Below are 23,705 nucleotides of genomic sequence, written 5' to 3'. Positions count from 1 at the left end.
GAAAAAGTCTGCATTGTCATAGCACTCAGGCAATCAAAGAGTAGAAAGGTGCACCTGACAAGAGACGCATGGACCAGTAGGCATGTCCACAAAAAGTTACGTGGTCCACAGGGGACAGCCTACAAAGTCTGTCTGCAGTCCCTAATTCAAATTTTCCTCCGCTGACCACACCACTGCTGCCCTTTTACCCCTGGAACCAATTTTAAAGTGTCTACAGCCTAATGTTGTTATGTTAGGCCTACTACGCCTCTCTGCGGTCCCTCCTTCCAATACTCGTCCACTGACCAGACCACTGCTGCCCGTGGACCCCTGGAACCTATTTTTAATTGCATAGAGCATCCTTTTTTTAATAGTAGGCGTACAAAGTCTGCCTGCGGTCCACTATTGAAATTGTCCTCCACTGCCCAGAGCAATGCTGCCTGTGTACCCCTGTAACTTTATTAAGCTGCAGTGAGCCACATTTTTGGTTTAAGGCCTACTACCTGTGTCTGTCTGCGCCACTCAATTCAGCTGTGTTCCTTTGAAAAAAGCTGAGCGTCAATAGTCTTGTTTTCAGCCTCTAGGAATTTTAAAACTGCATTGGGGGTACAACTTTGGTAGGGCCTACTAACGGTGTCTGCCGCCCCAAGGTGTGCCCCAGGTTTCGTCCACATTGCTTCGGTCTTCCGACTCTCGTTTAGTAGTTGTAGAAAACTACACTGCATTAGGCCTACAAATTGGGTATGGGGTGTAGAGAGATGGTGTGTTCCACTCCAAGGTGTTCCCCAGGTTTCTTCTCCATTGCTTCGATCTTCATGCTCTCGTTTAGTAGTTGTTGGAAACTACGCTGCATTAGGCCTACAAATTGGGTATGGGGTGTAGAGAGATGGTGTGTTACACTCCAAGGTGTTCCCCAGGTTTCCTCGCCATTGCTTCGATCTTCATGCTCTCGTTTAGTAGTTGTTGGAAACTACGCTGCATTGGGCCTACAAATTGGGTATGGGGTGTAGAGAGATGGTGTGTTCCACTCCAAGGTGTTCCCCAGGTTTCCTCTCCATTGCTTCGATCTTCATGCTCTTGTTTAGTAGTTGTTGGAAACTACGCTGCATTAGGCCTACAAATTGGGTATGGGGTGTAGAGAGATGGTGTGTTCCACTCCAAGGTGTTCCCCAGGTTTCCTCGCCATTGCTTCGATCTTCATGCTCTCGTTTAGTAGTTGTTGGAAACTACACTGCATTAGGCCTACAAATTGGGTATGGGGTGTAGAGAGATGGTGTGTTACACTCCAAGGTGTTCCCCAGGTTTCCTCTCCATTGCTTCGATCTTCATGCTCTCGTTTAGTAGTTGTTGGAAACTACGCTGCATTAGGCCTACAAATTGGGTATGGGGTGTAGAGAGATGGTGTGTTACACTCCAAGGTGTTCCCCAGGTTTCCTCGCCATTGCTTCGATCTTCATGCTCTCGTTTAGTAGTTGTTGGAAACTACGCTGCATTAGGCCTACAAATTGGGTATGGGGTGTAGAGAGAGGGTGTGTTCCACTCCAAGGTGTTCCCCAGGTTTCCTCTCCATTGCTTCGATCTTCATGCTCTCGTTTAGTAGTTGTTGGAATCTACGCTGCATTAGGCCTACAAATTGGGTATGGGGTGTAGAGAGATGGTGTGTTACACTCCAAGGTGTTCCCCAGGTTTCCTCGCCATTGCTTCGATCTTCATGCTCTCGTTTAGTAGTTGTTGGAAACTACACTGCATTAGGCCTACAAATTGGTTATGGGGTGTAGAGAGATGGTGTGTTCCACTCCAAGGTGTTCCCCAGGTTTCCTCTCCATTGCTTCGATCTTCATGCTCTCATTTAGTAGTTGTTGGAAACTACGCTGCATTAGGCCTACAAATTGGGTATGGGGTGTAGAGAGATGGTGTGTTCCACTCCAAGGTGTTCCCCAGGTTTCCTCTCCATTGCTTCGATCTTCATGCTCTCGTTTAGTAGTTGTTGGAAACTACGCTGCATTAGGCCTACAAATTGGGTATGGGGTGTAGAGAGATGGTGTGTTCCACTCCAAGGTGTTCCCCAGGTTACCTCGCCATTGCTTCGATCTTAATGCTCTCGTTTAGTAGTTGTTGGAAACTACACTGCATTAGGCCTATAAAATGGGTATGGGGTGTAGAGAGATGGTGTGTTCCACTCCAAGGTGGTCCCCAGGTTTCCTCTCCATTGCTTCGATCTTCATGCTCTCGTTTAGTAGTTGTTGGAAACTACGCTGCATTAGGCCTACAAATTGGGTATGGGGTGTAGAGAGATGGTGTGTTCCACTCCAAGGTGTTCCCCAGGTTTCCTCTCCATTGCTTCGATCTTCATGCTCTCGTTTAGTAGTTGTTGGAAACTATGCTGCATTAGGCCTACAAATTGGGTATGGGGTGTAGAGAGATGGTATGTTACAATCCAAGGTGTTCCCCAGGTTTCCTTGCCATTGCTTCGATCTTCATGCTCTCGTTTAGTAGTTGTTGGAAACTACACTGCATTAGGCCTACAAATTGGGTATGGGGTGTAGAGAGATGGTGTGTTACACTCCAAGGTGTTCCCCAGGTTTCGTCCACATTGCTTTGGTCTTCCGACTCTCGTTTAGTAGTTGTTGGGAACTACACTGCATTAGGCCTACAAAATGGGTATGGGGTGTAGAGAGATGGTGTGTTACACTCCAAGGTGTTCCCCAGGTTTCCTCTCCATTGCTTCGATCTTCATGCTCTCGTTTAGTAGTTGTTTGAAACTACGCTGCATTAGGCCTACAAATTGGGTATGGGGTGTAGAGAGATGGTGTGTTACACTCCAAGGTGTTCCCCAGGTTACCTCGCCATTGCTTCGATCTTAATGCTCTCGTTTAGTAGTTGTTGGAAACTACACTGCATTAGGCCTACAAAATGGGTATGTGGTGTAGAGAGATGGTGTGTTCCACTCCAAGGTGTTCCCCAGGTTTCCTCTCCATTGCTTCTATCTTCATGCTATCGTTTAGTAGTTGTTGGAAACTACGCTGCATTAGGCCTACAAATTGGGTATGAGGTGTAGAGAGATGGTGTGTTACACTCCAAGGTGTTCCCCAGGTTTCGTCCACATTGCTTCGGTCTTCCGACTCTCGTTTAGTAGTTGTTGGGAACTACACTGCATTAGGCCTACAAAATGGGTATGGGGTGTAGAGAGATGGTGTGTTACACTCCAAGGTGTTCCCCAGGTTTCGTCCACATTGCTTCAGTCTTCCGACTCTCGTTTAGTAGTTGTTGGGAACTACACTGCATTAGGCCTACAAAATGGGTATGGGGTGTAGAGAGATGGTGTGTTCCACTCCAAGGTGTTCCCCAGGTTTCCTCGCCATTGCTTCGATCTTCATGCTCTCGTTTAGTAGTTGTTGGAAACTACGCTGCATTAGGCCTACAAAATGGGTATGGGGTGTACAGAGACGGTGTGTTCCACTCCAAGGTGTTCTCCAGGTTGCCTTTCCTGAGCTTCTATCTTCAGGCTCTTGTTAAATAGTGGATAAATGGAACAACTGCATTTGGCGTACTAGTTGGTTTGGGGCCTACTAACAGTGTCTGCCGCTCCTTGCTGATCTCCTGGCTTCCTGTCCTGAAATTCCATTTTCAGGCTCTCGTTAAGTAGCTGTTAATATTAGACTGCATTTGGCCTACTAGTTGGGTTTGGGGCCTACTATCGGTGTCTGCCACTCCTTGCTGTTCTCCTCCACTGAACAAAGCTGTGCCGCCTGTTTACTACGGTTGCCAATTTTGAACTGCATTTCGACTACTTACTGATTTGGGCCTACTCTCTGTGTCAGCCTCTCATTCCAGTTGTCCTCCACTGCAATGCCCCCTGGTTAGTCCTGTGTTACCAATTTTGAACTGCATTTAGCCCACTTTATTCTTTGGGCCTATATCTGTGTTTCCTCCTCATCCTGCCCATTGCCCAGCCAGTGATAGATGAGTCTGCTGGTACATTGACCCATAACGCAAAATTCCCCGTGCACGCTACACAGCAAGATTGTGACCCTGCTGAAAGTCAGGTTCCTCTTCCCGCATACCATACCACCTTACACGGGGACAAAGAGGAAGGTGCAGATGAAAGTGCAGGTTCCTTCATCAGGTGGGGGGAGGAATACTAGTTGGCGACGTCACTGGCACAGGGCCTCTCATAGTACGCAAAAGTGTTGCTGCCGGTGGGAGGCGCCCCCGCCGTGCAAACACACCGCTGTACTTTTAGGGGCCCTGTGCCAGTGCCAATGCCAACTAGTGGACCCCCCCTGCTTGCTCAGGATCACAGCACTTGCAAAGTTGAAATACTTACCTCTCCCTGCTCCACTGCCATGACGTGTTCCAGATTTCCTGTGCCCACTAATTACTTGAACCAGCCCTACCCCCCACAACTTTAGCCAAATGACCCCCAATTTCAAATGCCTTCCAATTATTATAAGCTAAATTACGATTGACAAGCTTCAGTAACAAGAATGGATGTTTTTGCCATTAAAATGGGCAGTGTAGGTGTTTTCCTGGCCTCCACTCACTGCCGACTATGCTCCCCCATTGACTTGCATTGGGTTTCGTGTTTCGGGCGATACCCGACTTTTCGCGATAATCGGCCGATTCCACTCGACTCGACTTCTAAGATAGTCGGGTTTCGCGAAACACGGCTCGACTCCAAAAAGGTCAAGGTCGCTCAACCCTATATGAAACTACTGTGATACATTAACTATTAATATGAATACTAGTGATTATAAAAAACACTCGATTTTTTAGATTTCTGTACAATATTGTGGTTTAGCGAGCATTGCTGCATAACTAACACTGGTCATTATTAGGGTTGAGCGACTTTTACTTTTATAGGATCGGGTCGGGTTTCACGAAACCCGACTTTTTCAAAAGTCGGGTCGAGTGAAATCGGCCGATCCTATAAAAAAGTCGGGGTCGGGGTCGGCCGAAACTCGAAACCCAATGCAGTGCATTGGGTTTCCAATGGTTCCCAGGGTCTGAAGGAGAGGAAACTCTCCTTCAGGCCCTGCGATCCATATTTAGGTGTAAAATAAAGAATTAAAATAAAAAATATTGCTATACTCACCCTCGGACGCGCCCTGGTACTAACCGGGAACCTTCCTTCGAATCAGTGCGTGAAGGGCCTTCGATGACGTCGCGGCTTGTGATTGGTCGCGCGACCGCCAATGTGACCGCTCGCGCGACCAATCACAAGCCGCGACGTCATCTAAGGCCCTTCACGCGCTGATTCGAAGGAAGAAAGGCTGCCGGTTAGTACCAGGGCGTGTCAGAGGGTGAGTATAGCAATATTTTTTATTTTAATTCTTTATTTTACACTTAAATATGGATTCTGATACCGATTTCCGATATTGCAAATATATCGGAACTCGGGATCGGAATTCCGATACCAGATTCAGAAGATCGCCGACTTCATGGCCGACCCCACACAGGGGTCGGGTTTCATGAAACCCGACTTTGCCAAAATGAAAATGGACGACCCGTTTCGCTCAACCCTAGTCATTATCTGTACAGGCCGATGCGTCTCTGTAGTTGTGGCTATTTTATCTGCTAGCCACACCGGGCACGTAGCAGGATATCACAACTAACACAGCCCCTGGACACACTGGAAAATTATGCTGTCAGTACTAGATTCTAAATGTGTAGTGTCAGCGCACCCGCGCAGCCCCTGTAACAGGCATTGGGATAGCATTTTAATTATTAAGGATCGTATTTTTATTACACACAGCCCTGCTGAATGTTATTGTATATCGTGCTGTAATTCACATATAGTGTATTGTGTCTGATACATGCTTTAATAAAGCCTTTTAAAATTCATACAATGACTGTCATTTTTCATAATATTGAGTGCACTCTCATATAATGTAGGCGTGATGTTGAAATTGAGAAACTGTATGTGTAAATGCTGAGCATTATGGTTTGTCGGCAGAAAGAATACAGCTTACAGGAGCAACCGCACAAACAGCTGCAAATAATATGACAATCTAATATAAAAAAACAACATTATGGTTTGTCGGCAGAAAGAATACAGCTTACAGAAGCAACCGCACAAACAGCTGCAAATAATATGACAATCTAATATAAAAAACAATTACTTGGATAATAATCATTGGTTCAAATTAACAATATCAAACTATATCAAAAGGGGAAGTCAGCCAGACACAGGGGACAGCTGGCTGACAGGAGCTGGGGAGGGGTTACACACTTTGATACACTTTGATAGGGGGCGGGGCACCTGTCAGATTGAGTTTGACGAAAGGACCCGATTATACACTACTGGCCTTGCATTCAATGCAACATTTTTTCAGGAAGCCCTTCTGTACCTCTCGTGAAAGCGGCGTTGGTGTGCGTCGTAATTCTTGGCAGCCCAGCCACTCACTTTATAAGCAATAACAACATAGGAGACCCACTGTTTAATAATTTAATAATGGCCCTTTAAGAATATTAATGCCGCCTGATACACCTCTAAAAATAGTCTTTGTGACTTTAAGAGTCCATCCTTCATAAATGAAAAAAGATGTGCCTCCTTATGTGTCACACAATACATGGCCAGCTAGGGTTGTTAAATGTTACAATGACATTTCCCAGTGAATGCATTTGTATTGATTGAAAGCAATGTTGAAGTTGAAAAACGCATCAAAAACACTAAAATTGGCATGAAACTCTGACATTACAGCTTACAGCTGTAACCTAGGAGTCATAAATGCTTCCAGGGGGATCCCCATTATGTTCCCATGTCATTTGATCAGTGTTTCCATCATTTTCACACGTTTTTAGACCTTAAAAGGACCCCGGGTGGGGGGGATCATGGTAAAAATACTCGGGTTTCCCATAGACTTACATTGAGCTCATTGCTTGGGTCGAGTACCCGAGTATTCCAATTTGCTTGACCCGAGCAACGAGCATCCGAGCATTTTAGTGTTTGCCCATCACTATTCTTTGGTTGTGATAATGTATTGCCTGGTTTCTACAACTACAAGTACTTGACGAGTAGTCACCCTGATCAATCCCATTAGATTGTTTCTTCTCAAATTAATTGACACAAACATACTGCTAATGTAATCTAAGAATAATAACATTAAATTGTATTTACCTGTTGAAAAGAAGCTTCTATCAAGTTAGCTGGAAACATATTTCTATAGTTAAGAAAAGACATAAGATAAAGTAAAGGTTACTAAACACAAAATAAAGTAAAACACAAGAAAAACATAACAAAACAAACAAATAAATATGACTTAAATGGATTTTGTCAGCAGATTCTCACTGCCCGAACCACAGCCAGCCTCACAGACTGTCCCCGGAATTACAAACATCTAAGTTGTACCCTGAATTGCTGCAGTGTTCCATAGAAATGCATAGTTGAAAGCACTGCTGAGGATGAAATGAGTCCAGAGAGGTTGTCCCACCTGGACTCTTCTCTGGCCATACTCTCAATTTTGTCTGAAACACCATAGCATTTCACAAGGAAACATATGTTTGTTATGAAGAAGTAGTTCTCTTATTCAAGCTGCCAGAGATTTGGGCAGCGGGAATCAGCCAACAAGCTCCCTTTATTAAATTCAGAAATAATAGTAGATTTGGGTGTTTCTCAATAGAATTCTGTCATGAATCTGAGTCTTGAAATTTTTATGCACTATGAGGGGTTGGCTCTATGTTAGACGCTGGTTCAGACACAAGGGTTTAGTTTATTGGTTGAAAATAAACGGGCGGTTTATTAAATGTCCATAAACTGTCTGGTTTAATAAATAAAACCATATCTTTTTGTACCCAGAAAATGCTAACAGAACAAAAATGGAAAATAACTAGTTCATATAAAGCACTGGCTCACCTGTTTAAATGTTAAATGGGGATGAGCGAACATTAAAATGCTCGGGTGCTTGTTGCTCGAAACGAGCAATTCCTAATACTCACATGCTTGTTTCAAGTAACATGTATAATAGATGTTGATAGGAAACCCGAGCAAACCCTACAAAGAGATCTGTGGGGCAGTGAAAATGTTGAAATGGATGGGAAAGGAGAACAGCATGGGGAAGATCCCTTAAAGTATTTCTGACTCCCAGATTGCTGCTGAGAACAATGGTGTCACACTTCTACTCCACTTTAGGCCGGTTTCACACGTCAGTGGCTCCAGTACGTGAGGTGACAGTTTCCTCACGTACCGGAGCCACTGACACACGTAGACACATTGAAATCAATGCATCTGTGCAGATGTCATTGATTTTTTGCGGACCGTGTCTCCGTGTGCCAAACACGGAGACATGTCAGTGTTCGTGGGAGCGCACGGATTACACGGACCCATTAAAGTCAATGGGTCCGTGTAAAACACGTACCGCACACGGACGTTGTCTGTGTGCAGTCCGTGTGCCATGCAGGGGACAGCGCTACAGTAAGCGCTGTCCCCCCCACATGGTGCTTAATCCGCCATTCATATCTTCTCTGCAGCAGCGTTTGCTGTAGAGAAGATATGAATAATCCTTTTTTTTTGTTTGTTTCTCGTGTTTTAAATAAACATCCATGTCCCCACCCCCTCCCACCCCCTGTGGGAAATGTTTTTCTTTTCTGTTACAAACATGAAACAGCAAGCTAGATCTGAGTACTTTGTTCTGTTAGGCCCCTTTCACATGTCAGTGTCTCCGGTACGTGTGGTGACAGTTTTCACATATGCCGGAGACATGTACACACATTGACCCATTCAAATGAATGGGTCTGTGCACAGGTCAGTGTCTTTCCATGGACTGTGTGTCCTTGGGCAAAACACGCTGTTATGTCCATTTTTTACCATCATCATGGACGGCAAAACGTCCCGCACACATGCACATGGAGAACACATATTGATGTCCTCCGTGTGACACGAATCGGCACCGTGGAAGAAGAAATACAGTAAGTGCTGTTCCCCGGCGTCAGGTGCTGAAGCCAGATGTCATCACTCTCCCCTGCTCTGCCAGTGAGCAGAGGAGAATGATGAGCTTTATATTAAAGGGAATCTGTCACCTACTTTTTCGTATATAAGCTGCAGCCACCGACATTAGGGGCTTATCTCCAGATTCTGGATGTACATGAATACAAAGAGATGTGCCTTAAGGTACCTTCACACATAATGATTTCGTTAACGATATCGTTGCTTTTTGTGATGTAGCAACGATATCGTTAACTAAATCGTTATGTGTGACAGCGACCAACGATCAGGCCCCTGCTGGGAGATCGTTGGTCGCTGGGAATGATCAGGACCTTTTTGTTGGTCGCTGATCACCTGCTGTCATCGCTGGATCGGCTTGTGTGACGCCGATCCAGCGATGTGTTCACTGGTAACCAGGGTAAATATCGGGTTACTAAGCGCAGGGCCGCGCTTAGTAACCCAATGTTTACCCTGGTTACCATTGTAAAAGTTAAAAAAACAAACAGTACATACTCACATTCCGGTGTCTGTCACGTCCCCCGGCAACAGCTTCCCGCACTGACTGTCAGCGCCGGCCGGCCGTAAAGTAGAGCACAGCGGTGACATCACCGCTGTGCTCTGCTTTATGGCTGGCCGGCGCTGACACAGTGCAGGGAAGCTGACGCCGGGGGACGTGACAGACACCGGAATGTAAGTATTGTGAGGCAGTGACCCATGTTACAGCTAAGGGGCGCTGTATGTGCTCTGCAGAATGTGCATGGAAGCGTAGTGAGGCCATGAGGCCGTACTACAGACACAGGTGTGGCTGTAACTAGAATGATGTAGCAGTGATTGATTAAAAAGTCCTGTAGTAGTGGGGGAGGTGTGTCAGTGTGTTCTTTGAAGCAGACAGGGCAGTTGTCTGCAGAGCTCTCTCTGTGTGGAGCAGCACAGAGGCTAAAGGAACCAGAGAGACTGACACCCTGCGTCTTGGGCTGTCTTATGTGTACCCGGCTGCACTCCAGAGGATAAAGAGTGCAGTGCGCTGAGTGAGTACAGGGACTTGTTACCGGCGTGCGGTCACCCAGGGAAACTGGACAGAGGGAAGTTCGGCCTGTGTATTGACTGCGTCATATAGCCATGCATTATTAATGGACTGTATGAAGAAGCCATATATTATATTGACTGTGTGAAGTAACACAATAAAAGAACGTTTTGTTTGAACTTGCTTGGGTCACTGCCGTTTCACTGTATATGGTCCTACCGCTGCATGACAGTATGTACTGTTTTTTTTTTTTTACTTTTACAATGGTAACCAGGGTAAACATCGGGTTACTAAGCGCGGCCCTGCGCTTAGTAACCCGATGTTTACACTGGTTACCCGGGGACCTAGGCATCGTTGGTCGCTGGAGAGCTGTCTGTGTGACAGCTCTCCAGCGACCACACAACGACCTAAACAGCGATGCTGCAGCGATCGGCATCGTTATCTATATCGCTGCAGCATCGCTAAATGTGACGGTACCTTTACTGTCTGAAAAGATGGTTCTAACTATAGTATAGTAAGGGCAATCTTACAGTAGGATCCCTCAATGACCCTTAAAGGAATATTAGTGGAGGCCAATAGCCATAAGCTCACTAGCCAAGATAAATTTAATTTTTTGTTACCTCAGCATCCAATTATGGCCACCTTTTACACCCTGCCGAAATTACACAAGGGGTGTAACCCTCTTTAGGGGAGTCCCATTGTGTCCGGAATAGGGAGTGTTGGTCACAACGTGGGGGTACATTTGGATGATATCCTAAGACCATTTGTCAGCACACTTCCTGTTACGGCTAGCAGAATGCACCAAATAATAAAAAGGTAGATATGAGGTGCGTTCAGTGGCGTAGGAAGGGGGGTGCGGGGGGGGGCGGTCCGCCCCGGGCGGCACAATGCTGGGGGCGGCCGGCGCTGCAGGAGAAGAAGATAAAAAAAATAAAAAAATTAAAAAAAAAGACGCCCCTTTAAATCTTCGGGCGGCGCCGTCCGCCGCCACGACCAGGGCCAGCTCCCCCCACCCCCGGGTCCCGCCCCCGCCCCCGCCCCCCGCTCTATACTCACCTCTCCTGGTTCCTGCGGCGCCGGCAGCTGCAGCCTCCTCTGACTCTGCGACGTCTCAGAGCAGAGGGCGCGATGACGTCACTACTGTGCACGCCGCTCTGCCTCTCTGTCCTGAGCGTCGCAGAGTCGGAGAGACGCTGACTGCACCGGACCTGCGCTGGGAACGGGAGAGGTGAGGATTTTACTTTTTTTTTTTTTTCTTTATTTCTGACTGTCTGGGGCTGGGGCAATGCTGGAGACCATGGGGCAGAATGCTGGACACACTGGGGCAATACAGGAGACCATGGGGCAGATTGCTGGACACACTGGGGCAATACAGGAGACTATGGGGCAGATTGCTGGACACACTGGGGCAATACAGGAGACCATGGGGCAGATTGCTGGACACACTGGGGCAATACAGGAGACCATGGGGCAGATTGCTGGACACACTGGGGCAATACAGGAGACTATGGGGCAGATTGCTGGACACACTGGGGCAATACTGGAGACCATGGGGCAGAATGCTGGACACACTGGGGCAATACTGGAGACCATGGGGCAGAATGCTGGACACACTGGGGCAATACTGGAGACCATGGGGCAGAATGCTGGACACACTGGGGCAATACTGGAGACCATGGGGCAGAATGCTGGACACACTGGGGCAATACTGGAGACCATGGGGCAGAATGCTGGACACACTGGGGCAGTACAGGAGGCTATGGGGCAGAATGCTGGACACTCTGAATACTGGAGACCATGGGGCATATCTCAGGACACATTGAGGCAATGCTGGAGACCCTGGGGCAGACTTCTGGACATACTGGGGCAATACTGGAGACCATGGGGCAGATTGCTGGACACACCGGGGCAATACTGGAGACCATGGGGCAGAATGCTGGACACACTGGGGCAATACAGGAGACCATGGGGCAGATTGCTGGACACACTGGGGCAATACTGGAGACCATGGGGCAGAATGCTGGACACACTGGGGCAGTACAGGAGACTATGGGGCAGAATGCTGGACACACTGGGGCAATACTGGAGACCCTGGGGCAGATTGCTGGACACACTGGGGCAATACTGGAGACCCTGGGGCAGATTTCTGGACACATTGAGGCAATGCTGGAGACCCTGGGGCAGACTTCTGGACACACTGGGGCAATGCTGGACACTGGGGCAGATTGCTGGACACACTGGGGGTAATATACTGGACACACTGGGGCAATGCTGGACACTGGGGGTAATATGCTGGACACACTGGGGCAGACTGCTGGACACACTGGGGAAAGGCTGGACACTGGGGCAGATTGCTGGACACACTGAGGGCAGATTGCTGGACACACTGGGGGTAATATGCTGGACATACTGGGGCAGATTGCTGGACACACTGGGGGTAATATGCTGGACACACTGGGGCAGATTGCTGGACAACATGGGGGTAATATGCTGGACACACTGGGGCAGATTGCTGGACAACATGGGGGTAATATGCTGGACACACTGGGGGCAGGACTTGAGGCATGGGCAGAATGTAGATACGGGGCATGATTGGAGACACGGGGCAGGATTGGATCATGGGGCAGGACGGATACGATGGAGGCTGGTGGGGCAGGATGGGGAGATCATATGGGGTAGAATGGATACTCATGAGGGCAGGATACGACAACATATGGCTGGAGCCAGGAATGAGATAAACGGGGCCAGGGTGGGGAATATTATTACCATAGGGGATAATTAAGGGATATTGTTACTGCAGGGATGTATTTATTTTATTTTTTGAGTATACTGTTTTAAATGGGGGGGGCGGTCCTGTTACTGTGCAGAGTGACACTATATCACCTTTTTTTCTTCATGTGGTGTAATGTAGAAGTTGTGAAAAATTAAGTAATGTGTTCTGCAAGCGGAGCTCGAGATAACTGTGTTATTTCCTGCAGAAACGAGTCCTGGCTGGAAGGAATGATGGCGGTCTGTGCTGGATGAAAGATGAAGGACTTCACCTAGAGACGTCACTGGTGAGTCAGTGTTACCTATACACTGACACTATACACTGTATACTATATAGAGGTCCTGTGTATAATGTCACCAGTGATCTCTGTATTACCTCTACACAGACACTGCATACTAAGTACAGATCTCCTGTGAATACTGGCACTTATGGTGATAGTATTGTGGTTTTTTTTTTATTACTGATCAGTATTGTAGTATTCAGTCACTATGTGGTGGTAATATGTGGTCTGGAAATGGTGCGGTGGTATTTGTCCCTTGTATGTAGTATTATTCGGTCACTATGTGGCCTGGTCATGGTGTGGTGGTATTAAGTCACAGGTGTGGCATGTGGGGGTGACACCATTAGGCCCAGTTTAAGTTCTACAAAACAGGAAAACCATTTTTGGTAACCTTTGTGTGTATTGAGCTGGGGGGGGGGGGGCGCCAAACTCGGGAACAGCCCCGGGCGGCAAAAGCTCTAGCTACGCCTCTGGGTGCGTTCGCAGCTCGGGGTCCACCTTGCAGAGATGGTACCTGCTGCTGAGCAATAGCAGATGGACACTTGCTCACACGTGGGTTAGACTTCACCTTGTGTGAATAGTAGTGAACTCTGTTGCTTCACAGAGCCGCCAAAATACGCTGCGCCCTGTTAACAGTCACAGGATGCAGCTGCAAGACACTAGTGGGATCCCTATGAATCACCCCCACTAATCTGGTGATTGGACTTACTCTGACCCTCGATGGCTTTTTGAGCCCGCGCCTGAGGACACCCCGAGTCAGATGCAGAGTCCAAGCGGGAATTCCCGCACTACACTGACAGGCTGTCAGGAGAGAGCACTGATTGCGCACGGTGCCATATAAGCGGGCTCTGCAAAAGTGTGCTAAGGTGTGCAGGTAACATAGTAACATAGTAACATAGTTAGTAAGGCCGAAAAAAGACATTTGTCCATCCAGTTCAGCGTATATTCCATCATAATAAATCCCCAGATCTACGTCCTTCTACAGAACCTAATAAATAACTAGCACTGTCGGGTGCTAGAAAGCTTCCACCATTCATGAGCAGTCAACAACACTAGGAATGGGAATGATTAAGGAGTAGTGTTGAGCATTCCGATACTGAAATACCGGGGATCGGACGATATTCGCAGTATCAGAGTTCTGATACTGAGTTCCGATACTTTCAGTATATCGAATACCGGAATCGGAAGTTTCCATAATGCAATGACCCAGTTTGATTTGATTCAGCCAATGAGGAATCCTAAGAAGTGTGGGCACATCCTGTTATGCATGTTAGGCATGTAAGTAATGGCATGGCTGTGATTGGCTGCTGAAATTATGTCATGATGCACTATAAAAGCCGCCGCCGCCATTTTGGGTTCACTCTGCTGTGAATTCAGTTAAGGACAGGACACTGCTGTTCTTACTGAGGGATAGTTTGAGATAGTGATTTGCTTTATTGTGCTTTACCCAGGCTACTTTAGCAACCGCTGTGTGAGAAGCTTTTTTTTGCCTTGCAGTGCTGTTCACTAGGGTTGAGCGACTTTTCTTTTTACAGGATCGGGTCGGGTTTCACGAAACCCGACTTTTTCAAAAGTCGGGTCGAGTGAAATCGGCCGATCCTATAGAAAAGTCGGGGTCGGGGTCGGCCGAAACACGAAACCCAATGCAGTGCATTGGGTTTCTAATGGTTCCCAGGGTCTGAAGGAGAGGAAACTCTCCTTCAGGCCCTGGGATCCATATTTAAGTGTAAAATAAAGAATCAAAATAAAAAATATTGATATACTTACCCTCGGACGCGCCCTGGTTCTTACCGGCAGCCTTCCTTCCTAAGAATGAGCGCCTGAAGGACCTTCGATGACGTCGCGGCTTGTGATTGGTCGCGTGAGCGGTCACATGACCAATCACAAGCCGCGACGCCATCTAAGGTCCTTCAGGCACTGATTCTTAGGAAGGAAGGCTGCGGGTTAGAACCAGGGCGCGTCCGAGGGTGAGTATATACCTATTAGGAATATACTCACCCTCGGACGCGCCCTCGGACGCTTCCTTCCTAAGAATGAGTGCCTGAAGGACCTTAGATGACGCTCACGCTGTAGTCTGTTCTGCAGCTACATCTGGTAGTATTCCACTCAGCATTCATCACTTCCTCATACTTTTCCATTGTCCGTTTTTCCATTAGTGCTGCTGCACATTTTTCATGAATTCTCCTATTAGTGTAGTTCCATCTGTATCCAGCTAGATTGCGTGCAAACACTATATAGGAGTAGATAGAGGAGCCTTTCTGCAGCCTTGTGCCCTGCAGCCTCAGCCAGATTAGTATTAGCCTATTTTTTGCATTGCATTGTAATAGCTACAAAAAGTTTGTGATACTATCGGTTTGACATCTTTGGGCACATCCAGTGTCTTTTTGTTAACAAAAACCTAAATAAAGTTCACCAAACACTCCACTTTACAGTTGTGTAGGCCACATTAGCTCATATTAAAGTCTAGTCCACACTTTATAAAATGAGTGTTTCTTATACCTGTTAGCAGCTGTTCAGGAATAAGCACACTAAGCACTTAGTACTTTTCTGCCTATCTTTATCAGTCTACCAAGAAGAAGAAGGCAGGGAGTAAGGCACGTGGTCGTGGGCATGGAGTTTCTGCAGGGAGAGGACGTGGGGATTCTATGTCTGCTGCGGGCACCAGTGACTCAGCATCCCCCAGTTTTACCAGGGAACAGTCCTTTATGTGCAGCCTTGTAGGAGCTCGCCGTACCCCACTGCTGCAGGACGAACAAATTGAAGCCGTTGTCGGATGGATGGCAGCTAACGCATCGACTTTAATTAGTGCCACATCCTCTCAGGTCCAGAGCACTGAAGAGAAGAGCACCCATCTGTATCTTCACCACCTGCCAAATTGCCCATGCAGTCAGAGAGCCCTGGACAAGAGCCATCTCTACTTCTTTTCTCTGAATCTCTTGGCTTGGACAGAGGGGGCCAGCCAAGCAGCATTCGATAAATTGAAGAAGAGGCAGTATGCTGTGATGCCCAACTACTTTGTCTCTCTGAATCTGAAGAGGCAGGTGGGCCAGTGCCTACGGTTAGCACACCTCAGTACGTATCTGATGATGAGACTCTGGTGCCACTTTCTGGGGCGTACTGTGCTGCCGAGACTACCCAGTAAAAGCAGTCATTTGAAATGGATAGTGTGGATGATGAGGTCCTTGACCCATCATGGCGTGAGGTACAGGAAGGTAGTGGGAGCAGCTCTGAGGAAGAGATTCTCAGAACGGCCCAAAAAGGAGAAAGAGGGAGGGGACAGACTGGGTTGCCTGTAGCCTCCACTTCGGCACCCATTAGGAGCATGCCTCTTCCAAAAGCCAAAACGGGCTCTCCCAAGACTTGCAGTGCCTGGTCCTTTTTTGACCCAGTTGCAGATGACATATGTTTTGTCAAATGCAAGCTGTGTAATCAGAAAGTCAAAAAAGGGAAAAGTGTCAGCAACCTCAATACCACAAATATGTGGAAACATGTGTGGACCAAGCACGTGGTGGAATTACAAAGACACAACTGAAGACCTAGGCCAACCTACAGCGCCACCTACCACCTCTTCAGCTTGTTTTCTAGCCTCTTCCTCCAGCTCACACACAGCTTGTTCGGCTCCCTCACAGGATCACCATGGAAGAACCTCTGGCACTGTTGGACAGAGACACAGTGTAATTCCACCCACAGCACCACTGTCATCCTCACACTCCCAGGCCAGTCTACAGCCATCGGTAGCACAAGCATGGGAGAAAAGACGCCCTCACTCGGCAAACCACCCCGGAGCACAGGCTCTGAATGCTGGCATTGCAAAACTACTGTTCCTTGAAATGCTCTCATTCAGGCTGGTGGAGACTGACAGCTTCTGTAACTTGATGGCATTGGCAGTCCCACAATACAACGTGCCCAGCTGCTTTTATTTCAGCAGGCAAGCCGTCCCTGCCCTGTAAAAGCATGTGGAGGGAAAAATTAAACATGCGCTACTAAACGCCTTCAGTAGCAAGGTCCTCCTGACCACCGATGCGTGGACCAGTAACCATGGACAGGGACGATACGTTTCCCTCGCTGCCCATTGGGTAAATGTTGTGGAGTCAGGTACAGATCTTGAGAGTGGGGCTGTACGTGTTCTGCCAACTCCAAGGATTGCAGGAATCCAGTCTGTACACATTGACTCCTCCTCATACTCCAGTTCCTCTGAATCAGCGCTGCAGGAGCTGCCACAGTCTACCTCCACATGGACCCGTGAACACTTACCTGTTATGACTAATTTGAGCACAGCCATGGCCAAATGTCAACAGGCAGTATTGAAATTAATTTCTTTGGGGAATCGAAGCCACACAGCGCAGGAGCTCTGGAGTGCCATCCAGCAGCACAGCGACGTGTGGTTTGTGCCAGCGAATCTCCAGCCAGGAAGGGTAGTGTGTGACAATGACCAAAATCTGGTGGCAGCTCTGGGCCTAGGCAACCTCACTCACATCCCATGTCTGGCACATGTGCTCAACTTGGTTGTGCAGAGTTTTTTGAGGGACTATCTGCACTGCTGCACAAGGTCCGCCTAGAGTGCGCTCACTTGCGGCGTTCCAGCATGGCAAGATCACGCATTGCAGCTCTGCAGCGCCGATTCTGCCTCCTGGATCATCGCATCATATGTGACCTACCCACCAGGTGGAAATCAACCTTACATATGTTGGAGCGGTTGTGTGAGCAGCAGGCAGCAGTAATGGAGTACCAGCTGCATCAGGTGCAAACAAGTCGCACTGCGCACCGTTCACACTTCAACACCACTGAGTGGGCCTCTATGAAGGACATCTGCCAGGTTTTGCATGCCTTCGATGATTCCACATGGATGGCGAGTGCACATGATCCACTAGTCAGCATGACTATCCCCCTTATCTGCCTGCTTGAATAGACAGTGCAAGCACTAAGGGAGGAGGTTGTGGAAGAGGTGGAGGATGAGGAGTCACAAATGCCATCTGCTTCTGGACAGTGCGCAATGTGGTTCCTGGAGCCTGGAGGAGGAAGACATCTGTCCAGTGGAGGGAGGTACACAATGCTCTAGAAGTCAGTATGTAGAGCGAGGGTGGGGTGATGCAGAGCAGGCAGATATGACGTCTCAAGCAGGGGACAGCGTTTCTTGGCCAGTTTGCAGTCTGCAGCACATGGTTGATTTCATGCTGCAGTGCCTGAGAAACGACCGCCGTATCGCCAACATTCTCAACACGGCTGATTATTGGGTGTACATCCTCCTAGATCCTCGCTACCGGGACATCTTACAAAGCCTCATAACACCGTTGAACTGGTAGCGTAAAATGCGGGAGTACAAGACACACTGGTGCATTTCATCATGTTCTCCATTGCAACCGAGAGCAGTGCTACTAGCGCTTTACAAAGCAGCTCAGTGCGTTGAGGCAGTGAAGGAAGCTCTGCAGAAAGAGGGAGCAAAAGCAGCGCCTCAGCACAAGGCAAGACCAGTATGGCCCAAATGTGGCAAAGTTTTGTGTCCCCACTACAAATGTCTACACCATCACAGACGGCTAGAGGCAGCAAGAGGCAACGTTTCTGTCAGATGGTGACAGACTACATGTCTTGCTCTCTGTGTTCTCCCACATGGCTCTTCCCCCTTCAAGTTTTGGGTCTCTAAGCTGGATACATGGCCAGAGCTTAGCCAGTATGCATTGGAGGTGCTGGCTTGCCCTCCTGCTAGTGTATTATCGGAATGCATCTTTAGTGCTGCAGGTGGTGTACTAACAGACCGTCGCATGTGACTATCCTCCTATAATGTTGACTGGCTTACTTTTCTGAAAATGAACCAGGCCTGTATCTCGCAGGAATTTGCCAGTCCTCTTCCAGATTAAATAATTGGTTGGCAACAGTATCCAGGTCTCCTGTTGTGTTCATGTTTCTACCACCTGAACTGTAATCCCTGGGTTTCAACACTGCCAGTTGCTGCTCACTAGTGCAGTCTGCACAGTGAACACATGCTTCAGTGTTATTGGGGTTCAGTAATGTCAGCTGATCCCCTGCTGTGTATCCGGCAATTTCTCCTGCTCCGTCCAAACTCACACTACTACAGATATTAAACTTGCTCCAATTAGGCCTCTGCCTACACTCTGTTTCTCCTGTTATCCCTCGGCTCCCACACTGCCAGTTGCTGTTCAGAAGTGCAGTCTGCACAGTGAACACATGCTCCAGTGTTATTGGGGTACAGTAATGTCAGCTGATCCCCTGCTGTGTATCCAGCAATTTCTCCTGCTCTGTCCACACTCACACTACTACAGATATTAAACTTGCTCCAATTAGGCCTCTGCCTACACTCTGTTTCTCCTGTTATCCCTGGGCTCCCACACTGCCAGTTGCTGTTCAGAAATGCAGTCTGCACAGTGAACACTGTTATGATCCGGTGACCTTTGAGCAGCATGAAAACTTTCACTGGAGTAGGTGGTCACTATACTGACCGCAAATCCTGATCTTAACAGCGCAACTAGAAGTAGCCGTGGAGTGTACCTAACCAATCCTAGACACCTCGTCACAGCCGGAGGACTAATTACCCCTGAAGATGGATATAGGAATACTATCTTGCCTCAGAGCAGAACCCCAAAGGATTTTTCAGCCCCCCACAAATATTGGCGGTGAGTCGGAGAGGAAAAAACATACACAGGCAGAAAAACAGGATTTAGCACAAGAGGCCACTCTAGCTAAATAGGACAGGATAGGACAGATTTCTGTGCGGTCAGTATTAAAACCCTTCAAAAATATCCACAGCAGAATATACAAAAACTTCCTCCATCTAACTAAAGACGTAGGAGCATTCAGAGCAGGAATACAATCAAAAACAAACACACAGCCTGTGTGCCACAGAAAAAGAAACAGACACTTATCTTTGCTGAAATGGCAACCAAGCAGGAGAAGCCAGAAAGAGATCCATCATATCCCAAAAAACATTGACAACTGGCAAGGACTAATGAGTCCTGCAAGCCTAAATACCCCAGTCAGAACTGCAATTAGCAGATACACCTGTCCAAGACTGCAGCCCAGGAACAACTGCATTACCATCTGCTACCACCAGAGGGAGCTCAAAAGCAGAATTCACAACAGTACACATGCTCCAGTGTTATTGAGGTTCAGTAACGTCAGCTGATCCCCTGCTGTGTATCCGGCAATTTCTCCTGCTCCATCCACACTCACACTACAACAGATAGTAAACTTGCTCCAATTAGGCCTCGGCTGTTCAGAAGTGCCATCTGCACAGTCAACACTTGCTGCCGTGTTATTGGGGTTCAGTAACGTCAGCTGATCCCATGATGTGTATACGGCAATTTCTCCTGCTCCTGCTCCATCCACACTCACGCTACTACAGATTTTAAACTTGCTCCAATTACGCCTCTGCCTCCACTCTGTTTCTAGTTTTCACCCTTGGCTCCAACACCGCCAGTTGCTGCTCAGAAGTGCCGTCTGCACAGTCAACACTTGCTGCCGTGTTATTGGGGTTCAGTAACGTCAGCTGCTCCCCAGCTATGTGTCCGGCAATTTCTCCTGCTCTGTTCACATTCACACTACTGATTTTAAACTTGCTCCAATTAGGCCTCTGGCTACACTCTGTTTCTAGTTTTTACCCTGGGTTCCAGCACCGCCAGCTGGTTCTCGGCAGTGTCTTTGGCACGGGTACTCCCTCCTACCCAGCCTGTTTCCAGCTCGCCAGCTGTTTCCAGGTAGTGTCAACGTCACTTTGCCTCCAATACGTTGTCGTGTCGTGTTGCGGTCGGTTAGCCGACGCTATGGTGCCTGCAGTTTAGGTGCTTACTATGTGGGATGCTGGATCTGGCAATCAAGGCTGGTTCCGTAGTGCTAATAGGACAAGCACCCCCTATAGGTCTGTGGGTTTCAGTAACTGGCCGGCTCGCAGCCTTAAAATTTTTTTTTTTAATGTGTACCTTCTGCTGCCTATCTGAGTTCCAGTACCGTCAGCTGGTTCTCGGCAGAGCCTTTGGCTTAGGTACCTCCTTCTCAGTATCCGAGTTCCAGCAACCTCTGCTGGTCCTTGGTAGTGCATTCTGGCACGGGTACCTCCTGCTTAGTAACCGGGTTCCAGTACCATCAGCTGGTCCTCGGTAGTTCCATTGGCTCTTGTACCTTCTGCTACCCATCCGGGTTCCAGCACCGTCAGCTGTTTCTCGGCAGTGCCTTTGGCTTAGGTGCCCCCTTCTCGGTGTCCAAGTTCCAGCAACGTCTGCTGGTCCTTGGTAGTGCTTTCTGGCACGGGTACCTCCTGCTTAGTAACCGTGTTCCAGTAACGTCAGCTGGTCCTCGGTAGTTCCATTGGCTCTTGTACCTTCGGCTAGCCATCCGGGTTCCAGTACCGTCAGCTGGTTCTCGGAAGTTCCTCAGTCTTCTTGTACCTTCTGCTACATTTCCAAGTTCAAGCTTTTTGAAATGTTTTTTGGTAATCACTCTGGATCTCCCTGACGATGACCCTAAAGACGACGACCCAGAAGAGCACCGCGAAGAAGACGATGACCCCGGAGACGACGACCTCGGAGACGATGACCCTGAAGACCACCCCGAAGAAGACGACGACCCCGGAGACGACGACGCTGGAGACGACGACCCTGAAGACCACCCCGAAGAAGACCAAGAAGATGACCCTGAAGAAGATGACCAAAAGGACAAAGAACAAGAAGACAACCACCAAGATACAGAAGAACAAGAGACAAAAGACCGAGAAGCAGAAGAAGAAGCTGCAGAACAAAAAGCAGAAGAACATTAAGCATAAGACTAAATATCAGAGCAAAAGATGTTATCTAAATTATAAGCAGAAGACTAAGCAGTGTATGGGGGTGAGTCCATTCCTCCTCGTGGTGCCCCTGGAAAAAACCTGCTGCTGCAGGCCAAACTGAATGGGGACAAATCCTGTTGTAAATAGTGTTGAGCATTCCGATACCGCAAGTATCGGGTATCGGCCGATATTTGCGGTATCGGAATTCCGATACCGAATTCCGATATTTCCCACGTATCGGATACCGGAATCGGAAGTTCCCAGAATTCAAAACTGCACGCAGCAGCCAATGAGGAATGAATGGAAGTGTGGGCACATCCTGTTTAGCATGGTGGGCATTTAACTACTGGCAAGGCAGTGATTGGCTGCTGAAATGATGTCACTGTGCACTATAAAAAATGCTGCCACCATTTTGCGCTCACTCTGCTGTGATTTCAGTTAGGGACAGGACGCTGTGTTCTAACTGAGGGCCAGTTGAGATAGCGAATTGCTTCATTGCGCTTTTCCCAGGCTAATTTAGCAAACGCTGTGTGTTCACCTTGCTCTTGCCTTGCAGCGCTGTTTTAACAGCGTTCTGCAAGGTCTCTCTGTGTGTGTGTGTGTGTGCAGCTCACTCTGTAGTCTGTGTACAGCCATAGCCGGTTGTATTCAGCTCAGGGGGGGGGTTCACACTGCCTCATACTGTTCTATCCATTGTCCTTTTTTGCTCATAGTGCAGCCTTCTGCACATTTTTTCTAAAATTTCCTATTAGTGTCTTTCCACCCATCTCTAGCTAAATTGTGGAAAAACACTACATAGGATAACCTATAGGAGGGTTTTTGGGCCTTGCAGCGCCGTTTACGGCTGTCTGCGCGGTCTCCGTGTGAGCGCAGCTCGCCCTGTAGTCTGTGTGCAGCCAAAGCCGGTTGTATTCAGCTCAGGGTGCATCACTGCCTCATACCGTAAAATAACTTGTCCTTTTTTGCAAATAGTGCAGCCTGCTGCAAATTTTTTCTAAAATTTCCTATTAGTGTCTTTCCACCCATCTCTAGCTAAATTGTGGAAAAACACTACATAGGATAACCTAGAGGAGTGTTTTTGGGCCTTGCAGCGCCGTTTACGGCTGTCTGCACGGTCCCCGTGTGAGTTAAAGTCGCTCTGTAGCCCGATCTGCAGAAAAAAAAAGTAAAGTTCACCAAACACCACTTAACACTTGTGTAGGCCACATTTTATCATTAATAAAGTCTAGTCCACACTTTACAAAATTAGTGTTTCTTACACCTGTTAGGAGGAGCATTTCAGGAATAAGCACACTAAGGCCTTAGTACTTTTCTGCTTATCTTTATCTGTCAACCAAGATGAAGAGGGCAGGGAGTAAGGCACGTGGGCGCGGAGCAGGGAGAGGAGCAGGGAGAGGACGTGGTGATTCTGTGCCTGCTACACCGGGCACCGGTGACTCATCATCACTCAGTTTCAGCAGGGAACAGTCCTTCATGCGCAGCTTTGTCGGAGAGCGCCGTGCACCGCTTCTGCGTGAAGATGAAATTGAAGCCGTTGTCGGATGGATGGCAGCTAACGCATCGGCATCGACTTCAATTAGTGCCACATCCTCTCAGGCACAGACGACTGGAGAGCAGCCATCTGTCTCTTCACCACCTGCCAAATTGGCCAAGCAGTCAGAGAGCCCAGGACAGGAGCCGTCTCTACTTCTGTTCTCTGAATCTCTTGGCTTGGAAACAGGGGGCCAGCCAAGCAGCATTGGAGAAATGGAAGAAGAGGCAGTGTGCAGTGATGCCCAACAGCTTTGTCTCTCTGACTCTGAAGAGGCGGGTGGGCCAGTGCCTGCGGTGACCACAGCACAGTACGCATCTGATGATGAAACTCAGGTGCCGCTTTCTGGTGCGTACTGTGCTGCCGAGACTACCCAGGAGGAGCAGTTGGTGGCAGAGGGTAGTGGAGATGATGAGGTCCTTGAC

The 23,705-nt window shown here is 48.1% G+C and overlaps 1 protein-coding gene across 1 annotated transcript in view; it reads right to left on the bottom strand.

Annotated features, from left to right (window-relative positions):
* Positions 1-23,705, bottom strand: part of LOC138680259 (excitatory amino acid transporter 5-like) — a 1,936,174-nt gene that overhangs the window by 1,000,773 nt on the left and 911,696 nt on the right. The window contains exon 4 of the mRNA XM_069767861.1: positions 7,100-7,142. Within this exon, the coding sequence (XP_069623962.1) occupies positions 7,100-7,142 (43 nt within the window). The remainder of the gene's footprint in view (positions 1-7,099; positions 7,143-23,705) is intronic.

Source organism: Ranitomeya imitator, chromosome 1 (assembly GCF_032444005.1).
Source record: "Ranitomeya imitator isolate aRanImi1 chromosome 1, aRanImi1.pri, whole genome shotgun sequence".
In the NCBI taxonomy this organism is placed as follows: Eukaryota; Metazoa; Chordata; class Amphibia; order Anura; family Dendrobatidae; genus Ranitomeya; species Ranitomeya imitator.
This window is presented reverse-complemented; position numbering and strand designations above follow the sequence as displayed.